This window comes from Anarhichas minor, unplaced genomic scaffold (genome assembly GCF_050575085.1).
Source record: "Anarhichas minor isolate MPS153535 unplaced genomic scaffold, ASM5057508v1 ptg000033l, whole genome shotgun sequence".
Lineage (NCBI taxonomy): Eukaryota > Metazoa > Chordata > Actinopteri > Perciformes > Anarhichadidae > Anarhichas > Anarhichas minor.
Window position 1 is genome coordinate 5527501 of NW_027466479.1, and position 17246 is coordinate 5544746.

Sequence of the window (17246 nt, forward strand, 5' to 3'; positions counted from 1 at the left end):
AGCTTTGTAACATTCAGAAATCCCCTGAACAAACCACTTGTTCCTCAGCCTGTGGTCGAACTTTCCACCAAACTTCTTTGATATTTCTTATGTTTTGTTTTTTAAATATCCTGGTACAATCAAACAGACAGACCCACAACTAAGCTAGCTTTCTCTGTGGAGGTGAAAACTTCATGAAGAATATACTGTATATACTCAATGCAACTACAGCAGACGACCCACTCTTCAGTTGTGTACTGAGGTGAGGTGAGTACACGTCTGAGCAAATAATGGTCCATACAGCAAAAAAGGGTGACGTTTTATAACAGTAAGGACAAAAAAGGCTGAGAGAGAGAGAGAGAGAGAGAGAGAGAGAGAGAGAGAGACTGAGTTACTGGCTATCAATCACTGAAGGAATCACAAAGGAGGCCAGTCATCAAATATTGTCACCAAGCTAAGTGGGAGAAAACATGCTGGAGGAGTGAAAACAAAAGCTACACATTTTTCTGCCTTTTTGCTTCCCGGATAAAACAAAGACGATGGCAGTTTTCTGCACGTTAGTTCCAACACGGCCAACTTATAATTGTTCTGGCATGCTTCCAACACGCCGGGCCCAACATGTCGCTCATTAGCAGCTCTTCAGACGGCAGTGACAGGCTGCGGGAAATAAACCAAAGCGTATCGGAGGAGACAAGAGTTCGCTTTCTCGGGACAAGACGAGAGGAGAGCTGGCATTCCTGCAGAGAGACGCTTCACCCTGCGTCTGTGAGGATTTAGACGCGCACGTCTGCCTCAAAGCGTCTGTAGTGATGAAACAAACTGTGCACCCTGTTCTCAGCAGGCTTCAAAGGCCTCAACGCTTAAATGACTGAACAGACTTTTGATTCTACGAAGGGAAACACAAACCACAGAGATAATAGATGCTTTTTTTTTTGTTGCAACATCAATGTTCTGGTTCAAGTTTGAACAGCAGAGTGTCAAACGAGTACTGAGCAAGCTCCTCACGAGAAAGCACGTTCCTGAACCATTTCTCTCTTGGTCAGAGGAAGAAAAGTGATCCAAAACAAAACTCCTCATCTCTTCTCTGATTTTGACATCAGATGATTTTCTACCACTAAGCTTCATAGTGATGTCTCGTATATCAATAGATTTAAATGAATGTGTGCGGTGACATAACATCTCATCTTTTGGGGGGATTCTCCGACGTTCTTGCCAGCTAAACATGCTCAAAATTAAATTAAATTCAAATAACTTCACCTAAAAGTTTAAAAAGTGCTGCTTTATGATAACTTCAAAAATACTACAGTACATTTTTGAATAAAAACAATGTAAAACTTTCATTAGCCCCCCAGGTATTGCAAATTAGCAGTAGCTAAAAATGCTGTGATACAGTGCATTGGATAATTGTTGTGCAACTCTCTATGTATATGTATTTATCCCTACCGAATGAACCAAAGTCCAACTTCCAAGTTACAACGTTCATATTGTGACTGTCTTCTGTATTTACTGTGGGGTGCCACAGGATTTAAATGGATGTACTTTTGTCCTTAAAATCTACACAGTGATTAAAAAAAGAGAAAAGCTGCACTAAAGATGACAATTCATCCTGCGGTGATCATGAATGTCTGGATCATGGCAATCCGTCCGATAGCGGACAGACGGACAGACCCCCACAGCCTACGTGCAGCTGGCTAAAGAACAACTAGAGAACAAACATAAAGCGATAGAGCATTTAAGCGTGCTCCTCATCTGGCTAACTCTGGACGTGTTGCGGTACAAAGAACAGGTTGCCACGGCAGCTTTTCCCTGGGAGAGCATCCCACGTCACAGCTGCCTCACGATTGGTGGATTTTGATGCTGCGACGAGAGCAATTCTGCGCTGACATTTCCAGGACGGGAGAAGAGACAAACGCAGAGAGATAAGAGATAAGATAAAAACAAGAGGAGGCTAAAGCCGAGATGTAAATACAACGAGACAGATTCAGGGGAGGAGTTTCACGAGTGCTGACGTGTTGCGTGTTGAGAGGAAACGTCCTGTCAGTGTTCCTCTCCAGCGGGGGCCACCTGGGAATCCTGCTGAGCTCGTAAATGCAACGTTACAACACACTAACAGCAGGCTGTGTTTAACACCAGGGTGCCTGACGCACACAGAAACACGGACAACACATTACGTGGCACCAAATCCAGAGCAATGTCACGCAGGCACATGTACGGCGAGTCCAGGGCGAGTACGTATCGATCCGTCTAATTAAGTCCCGACTCCCGTTACCCCTGGCAACGCTCCCTCTATATGCCGCACCGATAGTTGCCATGGCAACTGACAGCCAGAGAGGAGACGGTGCTCTTTGTTCTCAATCACGCGGGCCGAGACCGTAAAGGCCGGATGAGGCGGGCGGGTCAGACGTGTTAAAGTGGTTCAGATGAGAAGTCACAGAGATTTACCAGAGTTTAAGTAGATCATTTTGCTTCTTCTTCTTTTTGCAGAAAGCACTGAAATCAAAAGACAGAGGACCCGTGTGTGTTTGTTTCGTGTGATGTGTCACTGTTTTGGTTGAGGACCCAGACGAGGCTTCTCGTTGCAGTATCACTTAGTTTATCTGATGTTTAATGAGGTTTCTGTCGTATATGAAGTGGACATAGTCACGTCCCCCATCGCTTCATGGACTATAGTTTTAAAGCCTCGACTTCGGCATTTTGGCCGTCAACAAAAAAATGTTACATGAAGTGAAAACACACTGTGAAAGGGTTAACGTTCTATGATGAAAACACAGACAACTCACAGACGCCGTGGTAGTGACCTGTCAATCACAAGGTAGCCCCGCCCTAAAGCATACGGAGCAACATTAGCATTCATTTGCCGTGACGTTTGTCCACCTGATGAATCGTGATAGTCACTCTGCTTTGAGCTCTCCGTCTCCTGGGGGAAACATTTGTCTCTTTAAGTGCTCCACTATGTTCACCAGCTAGTTGCTAGCTTTGTGTATTTGGTCCAGAAGGTGTTCCCGCTGGATCTAAACTCAGCCTGTGTTCATCTTTCACTCGTCAGTCACCCTCATTGTCTACTGGATATCTTTCAAAAGAGAAAACATCCAAAAACCAGGTCACATTTACAGTACATACCTTTCCTACAAGTGGGACAATATGCAACAAAACACACACACACACACACACACACACACACAAACACAATTTTGTTCTGTGCGGTAAAGACTCCATTCACAGTTATACTGAATATATTCACACCTATTTCACTGTTTCTGTGGAAGCAAGTCTGAAGCTGTGTGTGTGTGTGTGTGTGTGTGTTTGCATAGAGCTGTTTCTCTGTCTCCAGCCGGGGCTGTTTGTGGCGAATAATAATTTGTACTTCATCAACTTGTCTGATTTAGTGAGCTGGTGAGTCACTGCTGGCGTCAGACAGGATGGTTAATATGTGGGTCAGCCCAGCGGTCGACCTCTCTTCCAACGGTACAGCTCATGCAAACACACACAGACTTTGTTTTTTGTTGACTTATCACGTACTGACTAACATCCAACCCCCGTCTGCTTATCTTTGACCTTTAGAAACCCAACCCGAAACATTTTTTCCATGAGGTATGGCTAGAATGTCTCCCTCGGCTCTCGGTCTCAGGGACGGAGCCTCAGAGTTTATCTCACACAAGTCATGAGCTGTAAAATCAGACACAAAAGTATGACAGCAGCCTGTGCAAGGGCTGAGCCAAAGAGCCTCTTTAAAGCTGCAATGCGTCAGGTCTGGACAGAATGTTAGTTTACAACAAGTCTGAAGAGGTTACAGTGTGGACTTCATGTCAAAGACGTCTATGTATTGTGCAGCAGAGATATCTACTCAATGAGCATGCTAACCAGCTAGCCCCCGTCCATCCTGTCTAGTAATACAACAAGTACCTGGAGCCCCGAGGGCTTGTCAATCACTATGAAGGTACAGGTCCAAGGTACATTACTCGTGCTCATTTCCGCTGCACTTTATTGTGTTGGAATTCAAGTTTTTCCATGTAAATTAAATTTTTTTGTTATTTCTTCTTTGAAAAGTCTTTCGCACTCCCCAGAAGATGAACCCTTACCAATTTAAACATGACTTAACTACCCGTTTTGATTTCAATGACGTTTCTTCTCGTACCTCCCCTTAGAGCAGACACATTTACACAGCATACAGACCATTGAATATATTAGAAAACCTCTCACCCTTTATGTCGGGGGCGTGGCGTCATGGAGACACCGAAACCAACAGAAATGCACAGACACAAAGGCACAAATAGACAGATTTATGCAGAGATACACCACACAGACGCTTTGGCCTTCCCCTGCCACCAGTATCACTGTACAACACCACAGAAGAAAAACACCATCGAATATCTGCGCTCCTCCGACCCACACACACACACACAGTGAATCACTCTTGCTTTCTATGATGAAACAAACGCCTCCAATTTGTTCCAGAAACCTAACGAGAGCTGCTCAACCTCCAGACCCATCTCACTCTGCACTCCTCCGGCCACAAGGCCCTCTAACCCAGTTACAGTTTCAACTTCCTCCGCCCGTCTCTCTCTCTCTCTAACAGAGCAGGCCAAGCTGGTTCCTTATCTGGACTCTGAAGCAATACGGTTCATCTGAAATCGGGGCAATTACAGTGGAAAGAATGAGGAAATAAGCGGACAGCGAGTGAGCGAGCGGTTTGGTGCATCAGAGGGAGAGGACGAGGGAGAAAGAGGAAGAGGGAGTGAGAGAAAAGGTTTAATAGACAAGTGGAGGCGAGAATGATGATATATAACAGCAGTCCTCTCATTAGCAATGCTGCCAAACAAGCACTAATGTGAGCTAACAGTCGATGACTTCTTCATCCAAGAACCAGATAAGGCTGTGACATGTACATCTGAATATTTGTCCAGACTACAACTAAATGACACGTTCTCAGATATAAAACAGCTTCCTGCTACTCATCAAACAGATAAAGAAAGGCTTCCGGCTTCGCTACGGCTTTCACTTTTTGTCTCACTCACACTAGTTTAGTTTCTGTTCTGACAATGATTTGTTTTTATTCACCACACAAGGTGATTTCCCTTCAGTGTTCTGAAGCTGAATCTCTGATCAGATGACTTGATGATGTCAAAGAAACAGGAAGATGGAAACAAATGAGCTACAACACTTAAATTGTCCTTTTCCCCCCCTATGAGGACGAGTCAGAATGTCCTCATTGTGCTCACACAGTCCACTGTGCTGGTGCTGAAACAATACGTTGATTCATCTATTGGTCGGCTGACAGGTGATTGTTTGGCAATCATTTTGGTAATCTATGAAACTTTTATAAAAGTTTCATAGATTACCAAAATGATTGCCAAACAATCAACCAGTCGCTCTGCTTTCCTGTTTTTTGGGATTTTAACGTTTGGTGATATCTGATCGTTTCATGATGGGGCTTTTTTTAAAACACCGACGAACAGACTACCGAATGATTCATCGCACAAATATAAGTTGCAGCCGTACAATGAACACTTGCATCTTGCGATAGGATGACGCTAGCCGCGAGGTTCAAATCCAGCCAGGGGCACGAAGTTCCATTTCCTACCCCCCTTGCTCGGACCACATCCATCCATCTAACTCCTTTACGTTGGTTAAGTTTGGTGACTGAATCTTGCACGGCTGCGATGCTAACACGATGACATAACCTGTCCACAGACATAGAAACATCTAGCAAATTACTCAGAACCTCCTTTGTGCTAGTTCTGCTACAGCAGGTGTCTCCAGGATCACATTTTGCCATGATGACACACACACAGACTCACAGGGTGAAACAGCTGTCGGGGCTGGTAATAAGGGTTATTCATAAAGAGTCATAAACACGTAGCCTGGCAGCTGTTTGCTGCTGGACAACAGATTAAATACACTTGACAATATCATAGAAACAGAAAGATTCCTGAAAATGAGAACAGATGAAGAGGATGAAGAAGACAGCAGTGGGGACATCGTGGACAGTGTCTTACCCGCAGTCGGGCGCCGGGCACCATCGGCAGTCTGGGTCGGAGGCGAGGCACCTCCGCAGCAGGAACTCCTCATACTTGTCCAGCAGGGCCGCGTCATCCAAGATGTCCGCCACCTGCCGCGGGGACAGTCTCTCGGCACATTCGGGGCAGCTGAGCTGGACTCGGCTCTCCGTGATCTCGATGCGGAGGTACTGCCGCAGGCAGCAGAGGCAGGAGCGGTGGCTGCATCCCAGCAGCTCGGGGAGCTGCTCGGAGGGCTTGCGCACCAGGCACAGGGGGCACTCCAGGAGGTCGGCCTCCTCAGAGGATGGGTCTCCAACCAGGGATGGCTCGCTGGAGGAGAGCGGCTTTGACAGGGTGCAGTTGGAGGCGTCCCCGGTGGTCGCGGTGGCTGCGGTGGTCGTCGTCGTCGTTGTCGTCGTGGGCGCGGCGGAGGCTGCGGCGGGCGCCGAGTTCAAGGCAGTAGGGAGGAGCTGTTGTTGCGTGTGATGAAGCTGGTGGTGATGGGATAAAGGGGTGGCGGCTCCTCCCTTTGGGCCCCTGGCGCCACGAGAGCCTCGCTTGCTGTTGAAGAGGCTGTGAAAGGAGATGCGGCCCTGGCGTTTGCCCGCCGCGCGGCACTTAGGGTTGGGGACGCCGCTCACAGAGGAGTGAGGTGACTCTGAGTCCTTTTCTGATCCCATTTTCCCAGAAGGACACACAGGGCCGGTTATTGTCTCCCTGAGACACGGTAATGTATCGCAGAGGGACGCTCCAACACAAAAACACACACACACACAAGGGAGGACTTGTCCCCTGGTGAAAGCCAAACTAGAACTTTAGTCAGTCACCTCCTTCTCTTCCTGTTATGAGAAACCAAACGATATCAGGAAAAGACAAGAGTGAGATGACGACGACGTACAAAACAGAAAATGAAAGAGATTGTTCAAAGTACAGAGGGGAAAAAAAGAAAGAAAAGAATCCCCGTCTGCTCCCGGAGTTTCACTCAAACTCTGTCAAAACGTTCACGAAGAAGAGAAAGCGGCAAGTCTGTCATCTCCCAGGCAGACGTCGAGGTGATTCTCAAAAAGATTAATGTCCGTTCCAGTGAATGAGGGTAAAAAAGAAAAAGAGAAAGAGAAACATCCACAGGGCAGAGTTCAGTCTGAACACTGTGATTATTCCTCAGTGTGGATTGAATTCTCCCAGCTGTGTTCAGAGCTGCTCCTCCGCTCGTCTTCCTCTCTGCTTTTGTTGAAAGCCGGTCTTTTCTGTCAGGAGGAGGAGAGCAGGAAGTTAGTACAAAGAGCATGCTCAGTAGGACACACCTCTCTCTCTCTCTCTCTCTCTCTCTCTCTCTCTCTCTCTCTCTCTCTCTCTCTCTCAGTTTGATCCTTAACTCTTGTGACCCTGGACTGATAATTACTGATTACATTAAATACACACGCATACTGTTACACACAGATACTGCTGTCCTGCGTGGGTTAAAAAACATAATCAAAAGGTAAACTCTAGTTAAGTTTTTAGTAAACAGCGACTGAAATAAGTGACATCATCGCCCAGTCGTTCATGTGGAACCAGTCTCTCCGCGTCTCTCTGTCACGCTGAGCACCGCAAAGCTCTTCCTCCACTTCACACTGCGCTGCTAGTGCCGTTGCCATGGTGACGCTCACTATGAGCGAGGCAAACAGCGACCCGCTCTGTGACTCTGGCACTTGTGAACACACACACACACACACACACACACACACACACACACACACACACACACACACACACACAGACACACACAGTCAGACACATATAAGCATTACACTGGTAAATAAAAACACAAGGACACACATATAAATATACACACACACACACACACACACACACACACACACAAGTACATGTTCTTAGTTTGTAAAAATCGACACTTCCAAATCCTAAAAACAGACATAAAAACACTTACACACGTAAAAAAACACGTCTAAACCTGCAAATTTACATACACACACATTCGCTACATATACTGTATACACACCCACACACACACCTCTACAAGTGAAAAGTGATAATTATGTACACACACACACACACACACGTGTAATTACATCCTGTGTCCTCGCTACAATTACAGGCTGTGAGCTTATGTTAAGGAGTGTGTGTGTGTGACACTGAAACAGCTCTCGTGTGTTATTACGAAGCATGTTATGTTTTCATTATACATTTGCTTTGTGTTGCTGTGTGAGAATATTGTGACTGCTGAGTTTTTCTAAATGTTTATTTGTTTCTTTATTGTTGTGTTGAAAGAATGAGAGGAAACGTGCACCACCGAGTCCAAACAAGACATTTCAGAGAAGCTTTTTGAGCAGCACAAAATGTCAATTAGGACACAACAGATCAATACTAAAGTGAATTTAAAGCACTCAAGAAGCACAAACACACTCCCACAGCGGTGCACATGTTTTCTGGTTCTCTGTCTGTGACCAGCGAGCGACTGACTCAGAGCTCACAAATCAGATTGTGGCTGAAGGCCAGACACACACACACACACACACACCAGTAGTGCTGACCCGGTATATGTCAGACCATTGAGGAGATTGTGACCTGCGTGTGCTCAGGTGATTGACAGATTAGCTGACCAATCACTGGGGAGCAGGCAGACAGAGAGACGTCTTCAGGCTAAAGAGAGGCTGATCTCAGGTCATAACAGAACGTTGTTACCAGCTGGTGTCACCGTGTGACGTGTGCGTGGGAGTCACCGGGGCCAACGGTGGTCATGGAAACGCCTGCTGTAGCAGAACTACCACAGAGGCATTTCAGAGGGCTTCACCAGGTGTTTATATGTCTGTCTGTCTGTGGATTCATTTTGTCAAGGCGATAGCGTCGCAGAAGTATTCAGATCCTTTTCTTCAGTAAAAGTACTATAACCACACCGTGAAAATACTACACTACAAGTAAACATCCTGCATTCAATGCCTTACTTTGAATTACAAGCCGTTGCCCAAACACGCTGATGAAGAAACACCTCTGACATCACGTGTGACAACACACACGCCGACACACTGCTTGCTTTTGTTTGTTTTTAGGAGGAGAGATTGTCGAGTGCTGATAAAGATTTCCTGATTCTCAGAGGAGGCGACGTCAAACGAGACGCATTTCTTCATCTCGTGTCAGATCTCTTCAGCCGCTCGTCTCTGAGTTATTGCAACAACAACAAAAAAGGAACATCACAGAGATGCAGATCTGCACGGGATTAATATCATCACTTGACCGTTGTTTGGCGAAATGCGGTGGAATTTTTACGTCACAAGTTACACACATGGCAGATTTCCACAGAATAAAGATCACAGTCAACCTCAACTATTATGACAAATTACCAGAGGAGACCGGGTAACACTAGTCCAGTGTGATCCAGTGAGATAGGACAGATAAACAGGCCTTCATCTTATGAGTGTGTGTGTGTGTGTGTGTGTGTGTGTGTGTGTGTGTGAGTGATCATCATGGCGTCCTTTGGCAGATATGGTCTGAACAGCCTGAGAACTTCACAATCTGAACCTGATTTGTTATCAACATGCTCAACACACATACTTTGTTCCACACTTGTCCTCCTACTCCACTGCTGCTCAATTCAGCGCACACGCACACACACACACACACACACACACACACACACACACACACACACACACACACACACACAGCTTCTCCAAAGCTTCAGATACAAATTCAATCAGTCTTGACAAAAAACAAATGTTCAGTGGAAATAAACTGGTTCGTGAACGTGTCTGTGACTCTGTGTGTGTGTGTGTGTGTGTGTGTGTGTGTTGGTTTGTAGATAACATCATGCAAATTGAATGCAAACAAAGATTATGATTGCAAGATTAAACTGTTGACTGAAGTTTTCACAGCTCAGAGCTGGTTGTCAGGACGAAGACGGCTGCTGGTTTTTCCTCCAGCCATCTGTGCAATGAAGTGAAATGAAGGCTGGAATGAAAGCAGCAGTGTGTGTCCTCAGGACAGAAACACCCTGGTTTATAAGGTGTGATATCTCCGGTGGTGGAATGTCACGTGAAAAGGGTATTTACTCAAGTATTGCACTGAGGCCACTTTTTTACTTTTACTTCACGATTCAGAGGCAAATATTGTATTTTTTACTCCACTGTATGTATTTTATTTTTTAGAATTGTTGGTATAACTCATGTCGTTGTTGTGGATTTATCTAATGTAGGCTCTCTGTTCCTTGCCTGTGGTATTTGTTCAGATTTCAAGTGAAGCCATGTGAGTTTAGCAGAGTTCACTTCCTGTTGAGGCAGAAGGAAGAGATAAATATGGCCACAAGAGCCCTACTGAGAGGTAGCGCAGCGTGGGCTCTTCAGCTGCTAAATGTGGCATTGAATGCAGCATTAGCTATTGTCTTAAAAATGAAATGGATGGAGGTCACTGAGGGGTTCTTGTTTTGCTTACTAATGGCTCCTCACCACAGGGTAGACCCTTTAGTTAACCCCTCTAAAATAAGGCTCAACTGCAACCAACTGTGTCTGTTCTGTCCATTTGACAAAGATAACCTCAACACCTGCTCCCAGATCTGTACTACTGTACCAGCATGAACATTAATTAATTTCATCTAGTCCCACCCTCGGACCAAAATGTCAAATTTGCCCAAAACACCTCCGTTCCCTAAATAGGAATAACACCTGTTGATTGTAATGACTCAATGGTCTTTCCTCCAGCTTGTACAACTTCAGGACAAACTAAACATGTCAGTCTCACCTCTGGTCAGATCTAACATCAGAAATAAGTTGTTTGTTCAATCCAATCTTTGTATTTTGGGCCTCCAGAGGCCACTAGTGGGGCTTTTAATCTTGTGTCTTTGTGGGACGTTCAAACTAGAACGATGAACAATCCCACAATGAAACCTTACAGCCCCATTCCAGGTCCATAATGGGTTCTCCTGAACTAGAGCGAGAGAGACAGACCGGTGTGTTCCGCAGGCAATCTGTCCTCAGCAGCTTTCAGACACACGGTTCAGCTTTAGAAGCTGAGTTTATGCCTCAGCACTTCTCCAGTCTCTCCCTGCAGCAGGGCAAGGCCAACGGACATGCTGCGACTGGCATCACGCGCTCACAAACCAGTGTGTACACACGCTCAGTTTATTAGGTACACCGAGCTGAAACTAGTGCATTCAAATACAACAGCCCTGTAGTCCTCTCTCCACGACTGGTTGTACACTGAACAATTAATTAATGAATTAAAACCTAAAACTGAGTAACTACTTTTATGGCAGCATTCACCAGTTTACACATCACTGAACGGAGCATTAAGAGATATATAAAACAATGCAACATAAGCAAATGTTAAGAATCAATGAGGCTGTTTAGTTTTTTAATAAATAACATAAATAGGATAAATAAATATTTAATAAGTGTTCATAAGACTGAAGTGATTCAGCTTGCGTGGGTTTCTCTGGCAGGTTATTCCACATTAGAGAGGCCGTAATGAAGAATGAACACACACACACACACACATAATAAGATGTGTGCTACAGGTGTGCTGTTGTCAGAGCTGATTGCTGTTATGCAACAAGATGATTCACTGTCAGCCTTGACAGGTCTGCACAGGATTCACACTACCACACACACACACACACACACACAGTAAGTAACTTGTAACTCTAGCTGCTAAATGTAGTAAAAAGAAGAATATGTATTTCTTGAAAGGAAGTGAAGTAGAAGTGTTAAGTAGCGTAAAGGACTCGAGTAATGTACAAGTAGTACCTAAGTGCAGTACTTGATAGAGTACTTCCGCCACTTTCAGATGACGCACTGCAGCCTTTTTGCGGTCACATAATCACACCATTATGTTTCTTCCCATTCTGCCGAACTCAGTATTTATTAAATGTCCTGAGGCCCGTCTGTTCCTGAGAACTTCTTTGCTGTTTATCTTCTTTGTTGGTTCCCGGGAAAGTTGGCCGGCTTCTCTGGCTCTGAACTTTCACTTCTCACAGCTGTGTTCCCATGCCTGAGTGTGTCACAACACATTCTATATATATATATATATATCAACCAAAAGCATATGTGATATTAAAAACTGTTGATTGAAACGGCGCTCACTGCAGTCACACAAAACCCAAAACAATAGTCATCTCGGAACATTTCTCCGTCTAATGTTTCACCAAATAGATGATCGAGTTGTTGCACTCGGCGTTCTAATGCGTTTTATCACTTTGGATAAGAGCCTCGGCTAAAAGCCTGCAGTCTGAAGTGACTGATGACTTTGCTTTAACATGAACAGACAGATCCACGGAGAGCCGGCTGGGCTCAGACTGTTTGTAGTGAGGCTGACTAAAACCATGCTAATCTGAGAACCGGGGGCCGACGGTCTCTGGACGGAACAGGTGGTCCCCTACTCAACACAGGAGCTAATAATGTATTAGGCGTGTGTGTGCGTGTGTGTGTGTGTGTGTTTGGGGAGGAATGAGCTAGTTACAGACCATCAGCTAATAGGCACTGAGGTAACAAAGTAAACCCTGACCCTGTTGTAAAGATGCATTTCTGTCTAATTCTTATGCTTCTACAGAGTAATCGCAGCTCAACTTTAAACTTCATATAACTAATCATACAAATAAAAAAAGGCAAATGTGCTGCTTCAAAGCTCCGAGGAGGATGCTAGCGTGACACGGAAGCAGTGCATTTGACAATACCGTGGAAATGATATCTATATTTCAGTAGAAAGTTGAAAATGTTCAGAGACTGTTAAGACTACAGAGGCAGCCACATCTTCATGGCTAGCGTAGCTAATGAAAGCCAGAGAGCACAGCTTTTATGGGGTTTCTGTTGTTTCAGCTGCACTTAGCCAGCGAAACAGTGAAGTAGCCGTTGTTCTGTTGTCAGGCATCGGCCAGCCTTGAGCTGGTTACGGCTTTAATGGACCACATAGTTCCAGCACAGACTGCACATCCTCACCATTAGAGACTAAATGTTCCTTCTTTCATAAGCAGAGGTCACGCAAAACGACGTCACTTCAGAGGAAGTCTGTGAGAACGTTTGGTCCTGGAAGAAAGAATAAAAGGAACCCGGACACACACACACACACACACACACACACACAAGTCAAGGCTACTTCCAGTGAGCAGAAGGACCGGCTGAGTCCCGCGGATTAGATATCACGGCTGATTAACCCGGTTATGATGACACACTGGTGCACGGTGTGTCGGGTGACCTCGCTGCCGCCTCCTCCCACGCAAATTATGAATGAACTTTGAATTAATCACTGGGAGAGGCCATGCCCATTTGAAACATCCCACAGTTACACACAAAGATGTACAGTGACACCTGAGGCCTGCTGTAGACCACTGTAGTGGTGTTGATGGGATGGTGGTGGAAATAAGGGAACGTGTTTGAGGTAACTAGCGAAACATCCTCTGATGATCCCCTCCTTTCTCTGCCATTCTTAGAGAGTAACTCAACCCCAGAGTTTAGGCTGAAGTGCCTCTCCACCGTAAATTCTAAAACACGTCCAGCTCCGTCCATCGTCGGCTTTCATGACCAGTGTAGCATAACAATCACAGCACAAGCTTTTCTCTCTTTTCTGTGGACTTGAAATCAAGCCATCAGTTACTCTTTCAATTAGCTCATGCTAATCGCCAGCTCTGATGCTTATCGCTTGCACAAATTGCTAATGCTAATCACTAGCATGCTGAGAAACTGTCAAATAAAACTCTTTTGTTGGTCCGGTCTTTATGCTAAGCTAAGATGACGAACATGAGAGGTGGTCTCTAGGGAGCTGCTTAAGGACGCTTTGGTAATGTTTAGTGTGTTAGCATGTTTTTGCTAAATGAGCTAACTGCCTGGTTGAATTTCATTGAATGTAAGTCTGTATCACCACTCGCAGTCGTATCCAATCAAAAAGAACAAATCCTGCATCAGAAAATATCGAATGGTATATTAAGAGTTTCACAAAAGTTTTATAACATGTACAAGAAAAGATTAGGACCACATGTTCTGAGTGAAAGACATTTTCCCATGTTGCCATAATCCTTGTAAATAAAGTGGACTCATGAACATGAGAAATGAAGCCGTTTCATTGAATGCCTTTTTGTTCAAGAGAAAATCAACAGTTTGAACACAGCCTGAGGAGAGCTGAAGTTACTGTCACACAGAACATGAAGTACTTATTGTTTATAGTCAATATTTCACACATCTACACCAGAAACACTTTACGAACAGCAGGGCCACCCACATTCACAGCGCTGTGGATGCGGTGTTACTGTGTAAGCAAGGAGGTTGGATTTTGGCGCGTGCATGAGTGGGCGGGTTGGTGATGAGAGCAATATTACAGATAATGGAGGCAGTTCTGTGGAAGATACACCCCGACAACCAAACATGACGGCCTTCCCAGGAAACCAGCCCAGCACTCACAATAGAGCTGCACACTGTGTGTGTGTGTGTGTGTGTGTGTGTGTGTGTGTGTGTGTGCGCACATAATCTTCCTCCCTAAAAAAACATCCAAACATCTGGCAAAATGCGGCTCACCATAAAACATTTGCATCCCTTTGACACCCTGAAAGCAAATGCCAACTGAATTTGAATAATAAAATGTGTGTATGGGAGAAGATGTATTTATCTAATGATGATGTTTGCACACCGTTTTTCAGAGGAAAGGAACCACACAGTTGGACAATATCCATACCGCCACTTTAATGACGCTGCATCTGCTGCTGTCACAGACACTAATGTGCTTCTACGCTCTCATTCTTTTTGACTTATCGATGAGTTGCTTTACAGAAGGGAAATCAGCCAGTTTGCAAAAGAGCAAAACATATTTGAGAACATTACTGGGATAGAGTCATGTGATAAGTAGGTTCGGGTACACCGATATCAACACAACCTGCGTTTTGGTACAGATACGGCCTGATGGTCAGACTGCTTTGCCCTAACCACAGTCAGTAGCAACTGACCCCACAGACACTGTGGTATTGGTTGCTAGCTACTGGTTAATCAATGAAATATGTAGATTTAAAGCTGCTAGAATCAATATATGATATATAAACCAAGCCATACAAGAATAATGCAAAACTGGCAAAGACTTTAGTCAGGAAATTTGTGACAAAAGAACATGCTAAGACCTGGGAAGGCCTTCGATGCTCACTACTACTTCTACTACTACTACTACTACCTCAGTACTTAACTGTAGGGCTGCAAGCAGTGGTGGAAAAAGTACTCAGATATTTTACTCTGTTACAAGTTAAAGCGCTGCATTCAAATTCTTACTTAAGTAAAAGTACCAAAGTCAAAATATTGATGCATTCATGCGTTCATCACTTTAATGTGTAATTTAACGGTGGAGCTCATTTCAGCTACTGTTCTTACTGAAGTGTAGCTTAATCCATATATCAAAAGGCATTAGTTGATTATATCGTGTATTCGTAATCAGAATCTGCAAAGTAACTAGAAGTTGTTTGGTAAACGTAGTGAAGTAAAAAGGGCAATACCCTCAGAGATGTTGTGTGTACTTGAGTAAATGTACTTAGTTACTCTCCACCACTGGCTGCAACTAAATATTCATACTATCTTAAATTCACAATGTTGTCTATTAATCTATTAATTGTTTGGTTTGTGTCAAAATAAAACAGTGAAAGATGGGACTCGCAAAACATCTTCAAGTTGTTTGTGTTATCTTGACAGCCATGTAAACCCCAACTATGTTTGATTTACTATTAAAAGGACAGAAAAAGTGGAAAATATTACAAATTCGAAAAGTTTAAACCAGTTTAGTGTTTCTATCTATCAATCTATCGGAAAGAAAACCTTGAACATTATCAGTTTTAGGAATAAATGCAGTGGGGGGCAGATGGGTACGCAAATGGAGAGTTTTAGCATTTTTTGTCTTTCCCACTGACTCTCATTAACACATCTCACTCACACACACACACACACTCACTCACTCACTCACTCACTCACTCACTCACTCACTCACACACACACACACACACACACACACACACACACACAAATACAGTATAATCAGAGTCCAGGGCGATGCTCTGGAAGGTGGAGGTAGAGGGAATCAGGCTGGGAGCTTCTATAATTAGAGGAGCATTCAGGAGACACACTGCTGCGTTGTTGAATGTTTAATGTCAGGCCTGCAGGCGGGACAGTCGCAAAAAACAAACCTCTTAGCCCCTCTTAACACACACATATCTACAACACACACACACACACACACACACACACACACACCGAGGGCCCGTACAGAGACGGAGGTGAGCAGCAGTAGCAGAGCTAAACTCCAAGAATGAATTCAGGTTTCAGAGAGGAAACGGCAGCACAATACACGGACACACACACACACACACCCAGTGCGTCTGACAACTGAGCATGTAATTCCCAGCTATTGTCTGTAACCTGAAGCACACAATGACACGGGAACCCAAACCTCCTCTGGATGAGGTAACGGTTAAACACACGTGACGAGAGGGAGGAACTGCTGCCGACATGGACCGAGATTATTTGACCTTACATCCGTTCAAATAAATATGCTGTTGTTGTTTTTTAAAGGAATCTGGTTGGTACACCTTCCAACAAAATAACGTGTTGGCGTTTTGGGCAGAATTTGGTTAATAAACAACCAACAACAACAGATAACATTACTGATGGCTCAGTTGTGTGTCCCGGTGTACTCCAGCCGGCTCAATAGCAGGCCTTCCCCTACTATGACCCGTCACAATGTCTGCTGTGACAAAGGTCCATTAATCAGTACAATGCATTCCTTTCTTGAACAAATGCATAACTAAGGAAACATGTTTGATAAGGATTGCTTTGAATTTGGTTTATAAACGAATAGTGAGCGATATATATGTGCTGAGCAGTTTATGGATGAACGATGTAATAATGACAAAGTTTATAAATGACCTGAAATATACTGGGAATGTGGCTTCATCTGTGGTGAAATGTCTCACTTATCGGTGAACTGTTTATCGATATAACATTATTATTACTATTGGTCGAGGTCTTGGTATCGAATTGTGGATTGTAGCTCAAAGGGAGTCATTTCTTTTCAAGCGGTCACAACTCTGTGCCTCCATCTGTGCTGCTCATCTCCATCCAAAGAGAACGTTAATGAACACACCACCGTTTACACTCTGAGAAGCATGATCATAAAAATCTGTCCTCAATCCAAAATAAACCCACAAAATATCCACATGATATTCCTGAGGAGTGTTTGTGTGGCTCATGTCACAGTATCAGAGCATCTCCTCCTGTTCTGAGCTCCACTGTCTCCTCACTCACAATCCTATGCATTGGT

The 17246-nt window shown here is 44.4% G+C and overlaps 1 protein-coding gene across 2 annotated transcripts in view; it reads right to left on the reverse strand.

The window, feature by feature from the left end:
• Window positions 1-17246, reverse strand: part of LOC142965290 (E3 ubiquitin-protein ligase RNF19B-like) — a 29456-nt gene that overhangs the window by 11422 nt on the left and 788 nt on the right. The window contains exon 2 of one of the 2 annotated variants that reach the window (XM_076106153.1): window positions 5976-7225. In XM_076106153.1, the coding sequence (XP_075962268.1) occupies window positions 5976-6658 (683 nt within the window). In that variant the 5' untranslated portion in view covers window positions 6659-7225. Of the gene's footprint in view, window positions 1-5975; window positions 7328-17246 lie in introns of those variants that run through there. The other variant, XM_076106154.1, reaches the window with a different exon arrangement.